The sequence below is a fragment of the Cyprinus carpio genome, chromosome A17 (assembly GCF_018340385.1).
Source record: "Cyprinus carpio isolate SPL01 chromosome A17, ASM1834038v1, whole genome shotgun sequence".
NCBI lineage: Eukaryota > Metazoa > Chordata > Actinopteri > Cypriniformes > Cyprinidae > Cyprinus > Cyprinus carpio.
In genome coordinates this window covers 8605273-8620304 of record NC_056588.1, presented here as the reverse complement: position 1 = coordinate 8620304, position 15032 = coordinate 8605273, and the positions used below count along the sequence as shown (strand labels likewise).

The 15032-nt window shown below is 36.7% G+C and overlaps 1 protein-coding gene across 1 annotated transcript in view; it reads left to right on the top strand.

Annotated features, from left to right (window-relative positions):
• LOC109106647 (VPS10 domain-containing receptor SorCS3-like) overlaps positions 1 to 15032 on the top strand; it is a 55901-nt gene that overhangs the window by 39334 nt on the left and 1535 nt on the right. The window contains exons 16-26 of the mRNA XM_042773859.1: positions 256 to 389; positions 1780 to 1893; positions 2066 to 2237; positions 3055 to 3241; positions 3509 to 3642; positions 8612 to 8735; positions 8882 to 8994; positions 9731 to 9862; positions 10995 to 11094; positions 14166 to 14271; positions 14474 to 14709. Of these exons, the coding sequence (XP_042629793.1) occupies positions 256 to 389; positions 1780 to 1893; positions 2066 to 2237; positions 3055 to 3241; positions 3509 to 3642; positions 8612 to 8735; positions 8882 to 8994; positions 9731 to 9862; positions 10995 to 11094; positions 14166 to 14271; positions 14474 to 14709 (1552 nt within the window). The remainder of the gene's footprint in view (positions 1 to 255; positions 390 to 1779; positions 1894 to 2065; positions 2238 to 3054; positions 3242 to 3508; positions 3643 to 8611; positions 8736 to 8881; positions 8995 to 9730; positions 9863 to 10994; positions 11095 to 14165; positions 14272 to 14473; positions 14710 to 15032) is intronic.

Genomic DNA, 15032 nt, shown 5'->3' with positions numbered 1-15032 from the left:
AAGTATTAAAATTACAAAAACTAAAACTGAAATATAAATAAATTAAAGCTAAATATAAATTGACAAATTTACAAAAAAAAAAAAAAAACTATAACAGCGAAACTAAAATTGAAATGAAAACTGAAAATATAAAATAAAATCCAATGTAAAATATGAATTAATATTTTAATAGTATACTGATACTAAAATAACACTGTTCCACGAGCAGTTTGGTGACTTTGCTAGTTATTTATCTAGGATTAATTTGTATTTCAGGGTGAGGTGTGTGTGATGGGAGAGAGACAGGTGTATATGAAGAGGAAGCCCGGCACACGTTGCACTCTGGGTCGGGAATATTCTCGAGTTGTTTCAGCTGAGCCCTGTATCTGCACCCTCTATGACTTTGAGTGGTGAGTCACACGCACACATATGCATACGTGCACACACGTGAAAAAGCAGAGAAGCTGCTTTTCCAATGGAGGAAATGAGTGACAGTAACTCTTGTGGATCAAAGGACTCAATGTTGCATGCAGAGAACAAAAGCTGCAGGGATCTAACCAATTATACAGATGAATCAAGTGGCATTTGAATGAAAAAAAAAAAAAAGGTTTTTCCCTTTATGCGGTCACTTAAATTGGCTTGATTTTGAGGCAGCAAGTTAAAAACCTGGTTTTACATCAGTCTGTCATAATCATATCGCTATACTGATGGAGATTTGACAAACCCACCCCGATGCACATGGATACACACTCCTGCACTGATCAAAACGACGACATAAATCTCCCTTGTACCACACACAGGCTCCATTAGAGTCGTCTGCTCTTAGGCAAATTACACATATGAATGAGAGGCGCGCAAAATTTGCATAATGTCAAATGATTAATTATCTCCAAATGAATATGTAATGAATATTTAAATGTGGCAGTGATCTGATTAGCCTGAAGGAGCTGGTGTTACTGAGTTTAGCACTGATCCCCTACTGCAGTTTATACCTTGTAAACGCACTAACCAATCACAACTTAAGGCTACCATGCTGCTAAAATGTTGCTGAAACAAAAGTTGATGTTTAAGTTTTAGTATTAAAGTATTAAAAGTATTAAAATGACAAACTGAAATAAAAATAAATTAAAACCTAAATGATTTAAAACAAAATAACTAAAACTAAAACTGAAATGAAAACTGAAAATATAAAAATAAAAGCAAAATATTAATTAAAAAAATTAATAAATATTATATAAATAATACTAAAATAACACTATTCCAAGTATAATTTGGTGATTTTAACTGCTGAAGTACTCAACAGATAATGTGGCACATAATGTGGCAATGGATGTGTAGCAAGTTGCATTAATCTTTAGAAATTAATCAAATAAAACAGATAACGGTGGGTAAACTTTAAATTAATTTTCAAATAAATCGATGTAAATTTAAATGTTTGGTTTCAAAATATTAAGGGCTGCCAGTTACTCTTGTAAGTGCAATCTCTATAAAACTATATTTTCAAGAGTCCTTATAGCAAACAACTGGAAAGGTCAAGGAAAAATCATAGAAATATGTTTGTCAGAAAGTGTGGGAACCTTTCACATAGTCAACACAAGAACAATACAGTAAAAAGTGGTTTTAGTTGATCCTAAGGTGCGTGAGAAAACCTTTATTTTCAACGTTTATTTTACAGTGTATGTAAAGTACAGTCTATAAAGCACATATCCAAGCCACTTCTCTCTATAGACTGCTGTTGCATCATAGAGAGGAGCTTAACCAAACTGAATAATTGATGTGTTTTTATGATTTTCCCTGCAGTGATTATGGGTTTGAGAGACAGGCCAGTGGAAAATGTGCACCTGCATTCTGGTATGATGTCAATTTACCAGCACACACCTGCAGCCATGGACAGCACTACCGTAACAGCACAGGGTAACACACACTCACAGATACACACACACACTGCAGTATGATCCATAAGTGCAAAATGAATCTCTTTGTGACAGTCTTCATAAGAGTGTTTGTGTATTAACTACATGTCTCTTTTTGTGTTTCTGCTGGTAGCAGAGGGTGTTTTCTAAAGTCTTTGTGTGTGTCGGTGCAGGTACAGGCAAGTGCTGTTGAATAACTGTAGAGAGGGTCTGAAAGATACACTAAGTCCCAAAATGCAACAGTGTAAACCCATAGCACCCAATGGCCTACAGCTGAGCACCATCAACTCCCAGCTCACTGCTGTACTGGGAACCAACATCACCTTCAGAGTAGCATTGCAAAATGTGAGTCAGCAGGTGCACAGACACACAAAGTCATTCATAAGGTTTTGTGCTTTCAACTCAACTCAAAACTTTTTAAGATGGCAGACCAACTTTACGAGTAAAACATTTTCTAAACCACCAAACCCCTGAAACCCCTCATCAAATCTCATAAGGGGGTCTCACTTTATGTCCTTTTCGTCAATCTTGCCTTGTGCCACCAATCCATAATTTGACAAGGCTGCTGCTTTTCATTTCAATGAAATTAACTTGACTTACTAACTAGGTTAGAAACGAACTTGGATACATAATTGTTCAAAAGTTTGGGGCCAGTAAGATTTTTTTTTCTTTTTTCAATTAATATATCACAAAAGCATTAAATTGAACAAAAGTTACAGTATAGACATTTACAAACAATTTCTATTTCAAATAAACACTGTTCTTTTGAACTTTGTTCAATTCATCATGGTTTCTACAAAAATATGAATCATAAAAAGAAATATTTTTTGAGCACCAAATCAGCGTATTAGATTGATCATGTGACACTGAAGACTGGAGTAATGATGCTGAAAATTTAGCTTTGTCATAACAGAAATTTATTAAATTTTAAAATATAATAAAACAGAAAACAATTATTTTAAACTGTAATGAAATTTCACAATATTACTCTTTTACTGTATTTTTGATCAAACTAAAGCAACCTTAGCTGATAAAAGAGACTTCTTTCGAAAACAAAATTTTCCTGCACCCAAATCTTTGAATGGTAATGTACACAGACACCTCAAAGTCTTTACATGCAAAAGCACAGAATATATCTGTCTTTTTTGCCTTTTTTCTATAGGGTGAATCACTGTCTACAAGTCTCCATGTGGACTTTGGAGATGGCATCTCTGTGTCATACTCCAATATAAGTCGCCTTGGTGACAGCATCACACACATGTACAGGGTCGCTGGGATATTCAGGGTCACCGCACGTGCTCAGAACAGTCAGGGGTCTGACAGCAGCTTTCTCTATCTGCACATCACTAGTATGTACATGAGCACGCACATATATTTCAAAAAATTTGAATTCTTTATAAGAAGCCACTGCCATTACTATAAAAAAACTCTTTCCTGTCAGACTAAATTACCTCTACACCGCTGACTGCACATCTAGACGGTCTATTTCAGAACCAGTTCTCAATGAAGGATGTGTAGAAGAAGAAATTGCTTGTTGTTGTGTTTAGTTCTAAATGTGATCGTTACTGACTTTATATTGTGTCTGATGAGATATCATGTCCGATGTGTCATGTTAGGTCCTGTGGAGCGTATCTTTCTTTCGGCACCGGTGGTCGTCATCAGAGGAAACGAGGCCAACTTGACAGCAGTGCTGTGGCCCAGTCAGCCCAGGACCGCTACTTTCTACTGGTGGTTCAGTAACAGCACAGAGGTTCAAACGCTGAGTATATATATATATTTGTATGTGTGTGTGGCCTAGAGGCCCAGAATGGTTAGACAGCTATTCCAGTATTACTTTTGACCTCTAACAAAACAAGGGCCCTGCCAAAGATGTTCTGGTTACCGGGGTCAGATAGGTAAACCTGTTATTAGGATGGATTTGGATTGGGGTCAAATAAGTACAGGTCCTTCTCAAAAAATTAGCATATTGTGAAAAAGTTCATTATTTTCCATAATGTAATGATAAAAATTAAACTTTCATATATTTTAGATTCATTGCACAAAAACTGAAATATTTCAGGTCTTTTATTGTTTTAATACTGATGATTTTGGCATACAGCTCATGAAAACCCAAAATTCCTATCTCAAAAAATTAGCATATTTTATCCAACCAATAAAAGAAAAGTGTTTTTAATACAAAAAAAGTCAACCTTCAAATAATTATGTTCAGTTATGCACTCAGTACTTGGTCGGAAATCCTTTTGCAGAAATGACTGCTTCAATGTGGCGTGGCATGGAGGCAATCAGCCTGTGGCACTGCTGAGGTGTTATGGAGGCCCAGGATGCTTCGATAGCGGCCTTAAGCTCATCCAGAGTGTTGGTTCTTGCGTCTCTCAACTTTCTCTTCACAATATCACACAGATTCTCTATGGGGTTCAGGTCAGGAGAGTTGGCAGGCCAATTGAGCACAGTAATACCATGGTCAGTAAACCATTTACCAGTGGTTTTGGCACTGTGAGCAGGTGCCAGGTCGTGCTGAAAAACGAAATCTTCTTCTCCATAAAGCTTTTCAGCAGATGGACGCATGAAGTGCTCCAAAATCTCCTGACAGCTAGCTGCATTGACCCTGCCCTTGATACAGAACACAGTGGACCAACACCAGCAGCTGACATGGCACCCCAGACCATCACTGACTGTGGGTACTTGACACTGGACTTCAGGCATTTTGGCATTTCCTTCTCCCCAGTCTTCCTCCAGACTCTGGCACCTTGATTTCCGAATGACATGCAAAATTTGCTTTCATCATCCCGAAAAAAGTACTTTGGATCACTGAGCAACAGTCCAGTGCTGCTTCTCTGTAGCCCAGGTCAGGCGCTTCTGCCGCTGTTTCTGGTTCAAAAGCACACGCCTGTGCACGGTGGCTCTGGATGTTTCTACTCCAGACTCAGTCCACTGCTTCCGCAGGTCCCCCAAGGTCTGGAATCGGTCCTTCTCCACAATCTTCCTCAGGGTCCGGTCACCTCTTCTTGTTGTGCAGCATTTTTTTGCCACACTTTTTCCTTCCCACAGACTTCCCACTGAGGTGCCTTGATACAGCACTCTGGGAACAGCCTATTCTTCAGAAATTTATTTCTGTGTCTTACCCTCTCGCTTGAGTGTGTCAATGATGGCCTTCTGGACAGCAGTCAGGTCGGCAGTCTTACCCATGATTGCGGTTTTGAGTAATGAACCACGCTGGGAGTTTTTAAAAGCCTCAGGAATCTTTTGCAGGTGTTTAGAGTTAATTAGTTGATTCAGATGATTAGGTTAATAGCTCGTTTAGAGAACCTTTTCATGATATGCTAATTTTTTTGAGATAGGAATTTTGGGTTTTCATGAGCTGTATGCCAAAATCATCAGTATTAAAACAATAAAAGACCTGAAATATTTCAGTTGGTGTGGAATGAATCTAAAATATTTGAAAGTAAAATTTTTATCATTACATTATGGAAAATAATGAACTTTTTCACAATATGCTAATTTTTTGAGAAGGACCTGTAGATAGCTTGTCACAAGGTAGAATTTTATTGGGCATTTACTCTATTGTTCAAAATTTTGAGGTCACTATGACTGTTTTTTTAAGCAGTTAATACTTTAGTCTGCAAGCAAAGATCATATGTACATAATACTACAAAATAATTATATTTCTATTCTTTCTAACTTTTTCATCAAAGTGCTGAAAAGTGAAGCCAAAATGTTTTGATCGCCCCCAGGTAGCTGGATCCAGTATATGTCTTTAACCCCACCCTATCCATGTAATCTAATGGGACATGAGACAAACTAAATAATCAAATTACACTTCAAATAAATGTTTTCCAAATATGGTTTCCATCATTTTAGGTATTGTTCTTATGCTGATGTATGTTGAAGTGTTTGTTTTTCTAATAAGTTTGCTTTTAATTAGTTATTTGTTGCCATAAAAATGAGGTGAGGTGTAATAACTGTGACCTTGGTATTGGGTCTGCGAGAGTTTGGGCGGGATACCACGGTTCCACCTCACAATCACTACTCAGGCTCCAAATTAATCACTACTGCGCAGACTCTGACTCCAAATGACGTGATTTTGACATGATCTCATACTGAGATGTTTTGGCTTCACTTTGGAAAGAAGTGGAGGTGCGTCATCCATCTTTTGTTTTTTACAGTCTGTGATCGGCATATTTGAGAGATTTTCTATAGGATCATGTGACACTGAAGACTGGAATAATGGCTGCTGAAAATTCAGCTTTGCATCACAGTTAGAAATTACTTTTTAAAATATATTCAAATAGAAAACAATTATTAAATTGTTAATAATATTTCACAATATTACTGTTTTGACTGTATTTTTGATCAAATAACCCCACACTTTTGAACAGTAGTCTATATTGTTAATATTGCTGACATATTTTGACATATGTTTTTACCTTTGATTCATCTCAATCAATCATTCTGACATCATTATACTGGTTTCTTGAAGGATTGGGATGGATTTAAACTAAAGTTATTATCGGCATATGAATCACTATTTTATGATGCTTTCAAACATAACTGAATTATGTTCTTAATTACACTATGAGATCATTCAGTTCAGGTCTGTTTAACATTTTTGAGGTGAAACACTTAAAAAGTGGCAGGGCAGCTTTTAATAAGTTCTAGTGCTAAATCTGGTTTGGCTGAATCTGGGCGGACAGTACACTTACACAATTCATCCGGTTGCTTCTGTCACGTCATCAATTAACACCACTAACCCAGTGCCACTGGAAGCCATGCATGCCCATGCCATCACACTGCTTCCACCAGGTTTCACAGATGATGTTGTATGCTTTGGATCATGAGCTGTAACAAGCCTTCTCCATACTTTTTTCTTCCCGTTATTCTGGTACAGGTTGATTTTAGTTTCACCTGTCCAAAGAATGCTTTTCCAGAAGTGGTCTGGCATTTTTAGATGTTAGATGTTAGTCTAATCTGGCCTTTAAATGCTTGGGGCTTATGAATGGTTTGCACCTTGTGGTGAACCCTCTGTATTTGCTCTCGTGAAGTCTTCTCTTGATTGTAGACTTTGACAATGACACTCCTACCTCCTGGAGAGTGTTCTTCACTTGGCTGAATGTTATGAAAGGGTTTTTCTTTGCGATGGAGAGGATCCTCGGATCATCCACAACTGTTGTCCCCCATGGATGTCCAGGCCTTTTCATGTTGCTGAGCTCACCAGTGCATTCTTTTTTTCTCAGAATGTACCAAACTGTTGATTTGACCACTCCTAGTGTTCCTGCTAACTCTCTGACTGATTTGTTTTGTTTTGAAGCCAAACAATTGTCTTTTTCACTTACATGGAGAGCTCCTTTAACCACATGATGTGGGTTCACAGCAAGAGTTGTACATTTACTGTAATTTGTTAACCTTTCCTCCAATTTTTATGAGATACTCTCAAATTAGAGCACAGAGTGTGCACTTAAAGCCCATATTCATTATATAACTGTAACTTGAATATGTTTTGGTCAACCGCTAAAATAATAAAAAATTGTGCCTGAGTCCAAATATATTGTCAGCAATTCACCACAGTCACAGCCACCTCCGTCATCACAGTCACCTGCTCCCACTCACACCAGATCCCTGTCACCTGATTACTGATCACCCGCACCTGCACCCACCAATCAAGTCAGCTACAAAACATTCTTACCCACAGTTTGTCAGCGTCCGGTCTACCGTTCACAACCCCGACCTATTACCAGAGACTCAATGTGCTCTAATTTGTGTATATTTGCCTTCAGAACTCTAGACGATCCTCCTGTGACTTCTCCCTCGTTGTACTCCCTGTTCCCTGGTTCCCATCTCTGAAGATCCTGCTACCAAGTACCATTATCCACCGTCAGCTAAGACCCACTGAACTGTTGCTATTGCCTATATTCTCACCTGCCATTAACTCTGCCATCAAGCCTGTCAAAAAATCATCATGTCATTTCACTTACCTGAAGTCTCTGGCTTGATTTGTGACATAAATATAATACAGGCTTTTAGGTTTATTTTAGAGTGAGGCAAACAGAACACAGTTCCATTGAAAGCAACAAAAATGTTGTCCAGGTTTGCTTTATAAGCCAGCTGTATTGTTTGCAGTTGCTTTTAATGTTTAATAAAGTAATCATATACAACAAAGAGCACAACCAGGCAAAAATCAGACCCTCTAGTGTGTTAGCAATATTAAAAATTATGCTTGTAAATTTAAATGAAGTAAATGCATTAACCTATTATACACTGAAGGTATGTTTTTGTATTCACTACTTTAATTTCTATGAAAAATAAGGCAGGATTAAAATGTAACTGCATTGTTTTGAATGAATAATAATGTTGAAATGTCACTTACAAATGCCAGTCTATTTCAGTGATGCTGCCCAATGTGCCCATCTTGTGCTAGAACAATACAAAAGATCAGCAAGCCCTCCATAAATTACAAGTAAATCTCAGGAAAGGAGCGGCTTGTTAAGAAATACTAGGAAATAGCATGAAGATCCTTAAGACCAATATATCTACGGAAAGCCCTGAGATCAAAAACATGACAACTGAACCGTAAAACACAGCAGGAGCTTGGTCATATAGCGCTGTAACTGGTTTCTGCTATAAATGATTCTGCCACTCACACATCAGTCAGAGTTGTGATTTGCTTTCCTGTTTCCCAGTGCAGTTAATCTTGAACCAAACGTCTCGTATGTGTGTGTTTTTAGCCGCTGATCACACTGGAAGGAAGTATTTCATACACATTCACACGAGAGGGACCGAACTCTGTCACAGTACAGGTGTCGACAGGAGGCACAGTCCTACAGGATGTGAAAATCATCACTGTCAAAGGTGAAGACCTCCTTTTGTTACAAACATTGCAGTGTTTTTTGAGATGTGATATTTTTAGTTTGACAGAGACATATTCAGAATGAGGAAGAATTTTTTTGGCAGAGTTTCATCTCTGTTCCCATCCATCCATAATCTCTCATTCCCAGACTTCTTCCGTTCTTTACTGCTGTCGTTCTCTCCTAACCTGGAAGAGCACAACCCATCCATTGCCGAATGGAGACAGGACGTGGGGCGCGTTGTCAGGGCAACACTCTCTCAGGTATACTGACTGTAAAGTCTATCATCAGTTCCTGTTGGAGTACTCTGTTCATGTCAGTAAACTGCTGAAAAGAACTCATGAAATTTCTTGAAAGGCTGCTGATAGCTCACCACACTTCCTCTCTCTTCAGCTATTCTCTTTCCTCTCTCTCAAACTCTGCTGGTTTAAAGCATGATGGCTCTTTCTGGGCTCTCCAGTGAGGTTTGTTTTTGGCTGAGAGGCTTTACGTGCTCTCATGCATCCAACTGATTTCCCTTCAGTCTGAGAGCGAGAGATAGGGTAATGTAGTGCTACTGGCGAGAGTGAATCACAGGAGTTCAGAGTGAATATTGATGCGGCAACAGAGAGACTCTAAAGCCAGTCAGCCAATTAAAGAACAGAGCCAAAGAACTCCATTACAATAAGTTGCTCAAGCACAAATATAATGGTCTCCCAAAACCTCTGGATTTTCAACTTGAACAGAGAGCTTTCAATACAGTTACACATCATATCATAAATATTACAACCATCTTGAGATTCACTGGAATGACTTAGTATTATTTGCAAACATTAACTGAGATATTATTAATGTGCAAACGGGCATGAAATGATTGACTAGCTTTTACGCATGAATTAGATCCTGTCATGAATGTTGCATGCTGATAAAATTGTTTAATTTATTGTTTACTAGCATTTGAGAAATGTGTGTTTGTGTGTGTGTGTGTGTGTGTGTGTGTGTGTTTGTGTTTTTCTCCAGGTTTGCGGCTTCCCTGAGGACCAGATGTTGGTCTCTGTGTTTCCTGGATCTCCAACTGCCGCTGAGCTTTTTATCCTACCCAAGACAAACCAGTCAGAATTCAGATCACACACAGAGGAACAGCTTGATAAGGCAAGAACCACACACACACATGCACACATATTGAAACAAAATGCTTTGCTATGATCCCCCAAATGACAAGGTCTGATGATTGATACAATCTGTTAAAATAACCTATTATGATTCTCTGATGGCTAAATAAATTATAGTGGCAATAAAAATAGGCTTTATTACTGCTGCAAACTACAAGCACTCACTTTAAAAATGTAATTGGCTGAATTGTAATGCCCAGCAACCACAAAGAGAAATAAAAACTCCAGTTAAATTTGTACAATAATTCAAATTTATGCTAAAACAGCAGTATTCTTTATTGCATTCTCAGTTTATGTAGGGTTATAACCTACAGCTTACCGAAATGAAAAATGTAGCATGATAATTTTAAATGGCAAAAGATTCAAATTCATAAGCTTTATGTAAATAAAGCTTTTTGCAGCCTTTAGAAATGTTTTTTAATAACTCAACACAAATAGACTACTGTTCAAATGTTTGGGATCAGTATGATTTGTTTTTGTTTTTTAAGTTGTTATTTATTAAGCAAGGATACATTCAAAAGCTTAAAAAGGACAGTAACAACATTTATAAAGTTACAAAAGATTTTTGTTTCAAATAAATGCTGTTCTTTTGAACGTTCAATTAATCAAAGAATCTTGAAAAAGATATTAAACAAAAATATTACACTACTGTTTTCTACACTGATAAAAAAAAAAAATCTTTTTTGTTTTTTTGAGCACCAAATCAAAAAGATTGCTGAAGGATTATGTGACACTGAAGACTGGAGTAATGGCTTCTGAAAATTCAGATTTGCATCACATGAATAAATTACATTTTATATTGTGATAATATTACTTTTTTTACTATATTTTTGATCAAATTAATGCAGTCTTTTAAAAATATTTTAAAAATCTTACCAACCCCAAACTGAATGGTAATATATGTCCACATGTTGAAATAATTACTATGATTTTAGTAAGTGAAATCATTATTCACAAACATATACTGCTTTAATGGTGTAACACTGCGTATTAAATATTTGTTCATATTTTTTTCATATTTTAAAATATTAAAAATTATAGATTAAAACAAGGTTTTAGGAACTCTCCTATTCCTCAACATTACTGTCACCTTCATCATTCTCTTGTTTCAGATGTCAGAGGTCTTCATGAACGCTTTAAATCAGAACCTGATCCACTTCGATCTGAAGCCTGACACACGGGTCACAGTGTCTGTGTCTCAGCTCACACTGGGTAAGACCTGAACACAAGTTTCTGTTCCTAAGATTTTAATCAATGTTCTCTGATGACCCAAAATGCATACACAAAATGCACTGCACTGCTTCTGTCTGTAGTTATAGGGCTTATTTTGCACTGCTGTCTGTGGTTGAGTTACATTAGCCCCTTTCACTCAGTAATACCAGTAAATTGCCATAAAATTACCAGAACGACTTTACCAGTAAATTCAAAAATGCACTGTTCACAAAGGCAATGACGTTCCATTTTATTTCTGGTAAAGCACCATTCGCACATCAATTTCAAAATATCGGTAAATTCTGTGACATCATTAACTGAAAATGACCTTCAGACAGCTCCGCTTCCCGGTGTTTATAAACATGCAGAGGGGTATATGCGGTCAGTGTTTTTGTTGTTGTCTTCACTTTTGTGTCAAACGTTCACATTCATGCCACTGCTTTTGGCCCAGACACATCGTATTAGATTACATTTAACATTTTTTTGACTTCCGAAAACAACACGGAGTAGATGCATGCATCATCTGCTTCAGAATGTTATGATTGGCCCAGTAGATGTCTTACGTCAGCTCATTCTGAACTCGTATGTGCTCATACCGGTAATCTTGTGCTGTGTTCACACAGAGCACATTACTGGTAATTTACTGGCAATGTTACAACTTCTCATACCGGTAAATTGCCAGAATTAATTTAGCAGTATTTCTGAAAAGGTCCTGTTCACACATGATCTCTTAACGGTAATTTACCAGTAAAGATAGTATGTGTGAAAGGGGCTATTAACTGTCTACCGCATTGTGTTCTGCATTTAATTGCTGCCTCTTTGTGGTAAATTACAGTGGTGTCTGTGATATGTGAGGTGAATTTATGCTTCTGTGGTTACATAAAATACACTACATGATTACTTTGCTGACGATCCATTGTGTCAAATACCTCAACCTTCTCTTGGTGCTAGAAAACCTAGAGAACAAATACTCCACCCTGGACTTTAGATTAATATTGATAATGTGGAGCCTGTCTGAGCATGACCAGTATAGTGAGTTTGAAATGACATTACAGGATCATAAAAAGTGTCTCTCTGCCACATATAATTCTACCCTTTTCAGACACAGCCATTTGTCTTCATTGCTCCAAACAGGAAAAGGTTCAGATTGCCTCCTGCATTCTGCCGAAAGGTCACAATCATCATGCGACAACCCTCAAAGGGCTGAAGGATGGACTGCAGTGTGTGTGTGTGTGTGTGTGTGTGCAGTGAACGAGTGAGACAATTTTTAGAATTACTGAAATGGATATGCCTCTCACACATCAGACACACTCTGAGAGACAGCAAAGACATTCATGGTCGACAGACTTTTTGTTTTCACAGTTAGCTGTTGTTATACCAATAGCATATACTGGTAATATAATATTCTATATTACAGTAATATTCTAGGGCTGTCACTAACAAATATTTTGCTAATTGAATAATCAGTCGATTATTCTAACGATTAATCAAGAAATCTGATACATTTTGTGGTAATAAAAATAGACTTAAGCAAACAATTTTTTTTAAAATGACTTAAAATAAATATACTGTACTTAAAATACATATATATTGGCAATGAGGCGATGTTATTGAACAAAACAGTTAAAACACATAATGCAATAAAACAATATAATCGTAGGCTAACTTATGTACATTATGTATTATATCAAATGCCTGTAGAGGGTGTCAACGGCCTGTTTAATATTGACTAAACAACATTTAATTCAAATGTCCACTTAATCTTTAATATTTGGCCTCTTCTTTATGATAGAAATGGTACAGGCACTGTCATTTCTTGAACAAGAACGTGGACATCAAAACATGCAAGCTCAGAGTGAGGGTTTAAATTTGTATTCTGAAGTTGCGGTGAACAATTAGCATAATGATGTGTTCTCCTGTGTTGGCATAGGTTTATAAATGATTTACCTTGACATTGTTCCCAGATGAATGTTATAAGCAACTCAGACTCACAGCATATGCAAAGATGGAGTTTGAGACATCCGCACATGTAAATGATAACTGTTTGTGTGGAGCAGCATTTACTGTGAACAAAGCTGTAACCTAAACGCATATAAATAAAACCCATATTAAACCTGCAGTGCATATATTTAATTGAATCACAGCCTTTGTGAATTCACAATAGCTCTATGCTTTATTTAGATTTTTAAATGGTTTTAATATTTTGTGTAGCCTTAGAAAACTAATAATGCTTTCCATTGATTCTCATCCGTGGAACTCGCCATTTCGGGTATTTTGCTGGTTAATCGACACGGTAGAGGATTTTTTTTTATAATAGAGTACTAGAATTTAATCAAGGAATCGTAACAGCCCTAATATATTCTTCCTCCATTTATATTTATCATTAATAAATAATGTTACCAAGAGTTATAGTGAAAATCACTGAGATTTGAATAATGATAGAGCAGGTAAAGTTCTAAAATTGATATTTATCTATTTTTATACAATTATTAAATGATTGAATGGCCATTTTTATTTTAATGAGCATAATGCATTATGAAATGGCCATTGCATTAATGATCAAGATAAATAGGCCTATACCTGTAACATATCTGATATTTTTTAATATGATTAGTCTTTATAAACAATATATGAAACATAAAGCATAGAAATCATAAATTTTATAATATCAATAAGGCAATAAATCAATATCAAGTTATTCTTGCTGTTATTTTATTAAGTACTGATCATGATAATGAGGCTGTAGAAAGGCAAATATGCATACACAATTATAGGCTTCATATCTATTCATAATATAATAAACTATAACTATATTTTATATATATTTATTATAAGAATATACAATTGATTATAAAGCACAGAAAGCATTATGAAATAATTTGCCTTCCTGTAGCTGAAAAAAAAAAAAAAAACTAGGAAAGCAAAGGTCATGGGTTTGATTCCCAAGGAGAGCAAGTGATAAAAATGTGTACCTTGAATGCAATGTATGTAACTTCGGAGTCATTACATGCACGCTTTTTATATACAGACTGTAAGATTTGATATTGAGCTGTGCTGTGTATTGCCCGCAGCACCTCTGGTCGACTCCAGTGTTCTCCACAGTGGCTCTGCCATGCTGTTACTGGTTTCTCTGGGTCTGGTGGGATTGGCCATTCTCTTCATCTACAAGTTCAAACGGTAAGCCTTGCATTTCCCAAATCTCCCAGTTCTGCTAAACAAATCTGGGCTAATTTATACACTGTCATTTTGATATGCCCTGGAAATACCAACCAGTGCTGACAAATGATGCTCGCTTAGCATCAGTGACTGTTTCCTCTTGATCTGGTCTACTTGGACTAGAAACAAAAACCCATCCAATTTTTTGTTCCCACAACACTAGTAAAATCCCATGGATCCATGTGGAGACAGAGGACACCCATGAGAAGGAGCCCGAGATGATCAGTGCTGTCGGACAGGAGAAGAACGGCACGCATACAACAGCCACTTCATTCACAGTGTGCAACACACACACAACACAAACACCATTTCCCTCCAACACCGGAACACACAACAGCTTCAGCCATCTGCCACCTCCAAGAGAACTGAAGGAGAAAGAGCTGGAGGCTCATAACACAGGTTAGATAAATGATTGTCCCATACACAATATTTATGCAAGATTTTCTTGTTCTTAACAAATCTTGTGTTGCATACTTATAAAAGCATGCTTTTTATGGAAATAATTTACTTTTTAAAGAATATACTTGAGTGCAAACTGAATGCAATGTTTTTGAGCACTTAGCTGCATGTTATTTACAATTAAATGAAAATGTATTGTAGATTAAATTTATATAAAATGCAGTTAGTTAAACCTAAGAGTGCTTTTTTGACTCATTTAAGATGAAGTTGCGATTAAAAAACTAAAAAAAAATTATACATCTTTAAAGCATGTCAAAAGTTTA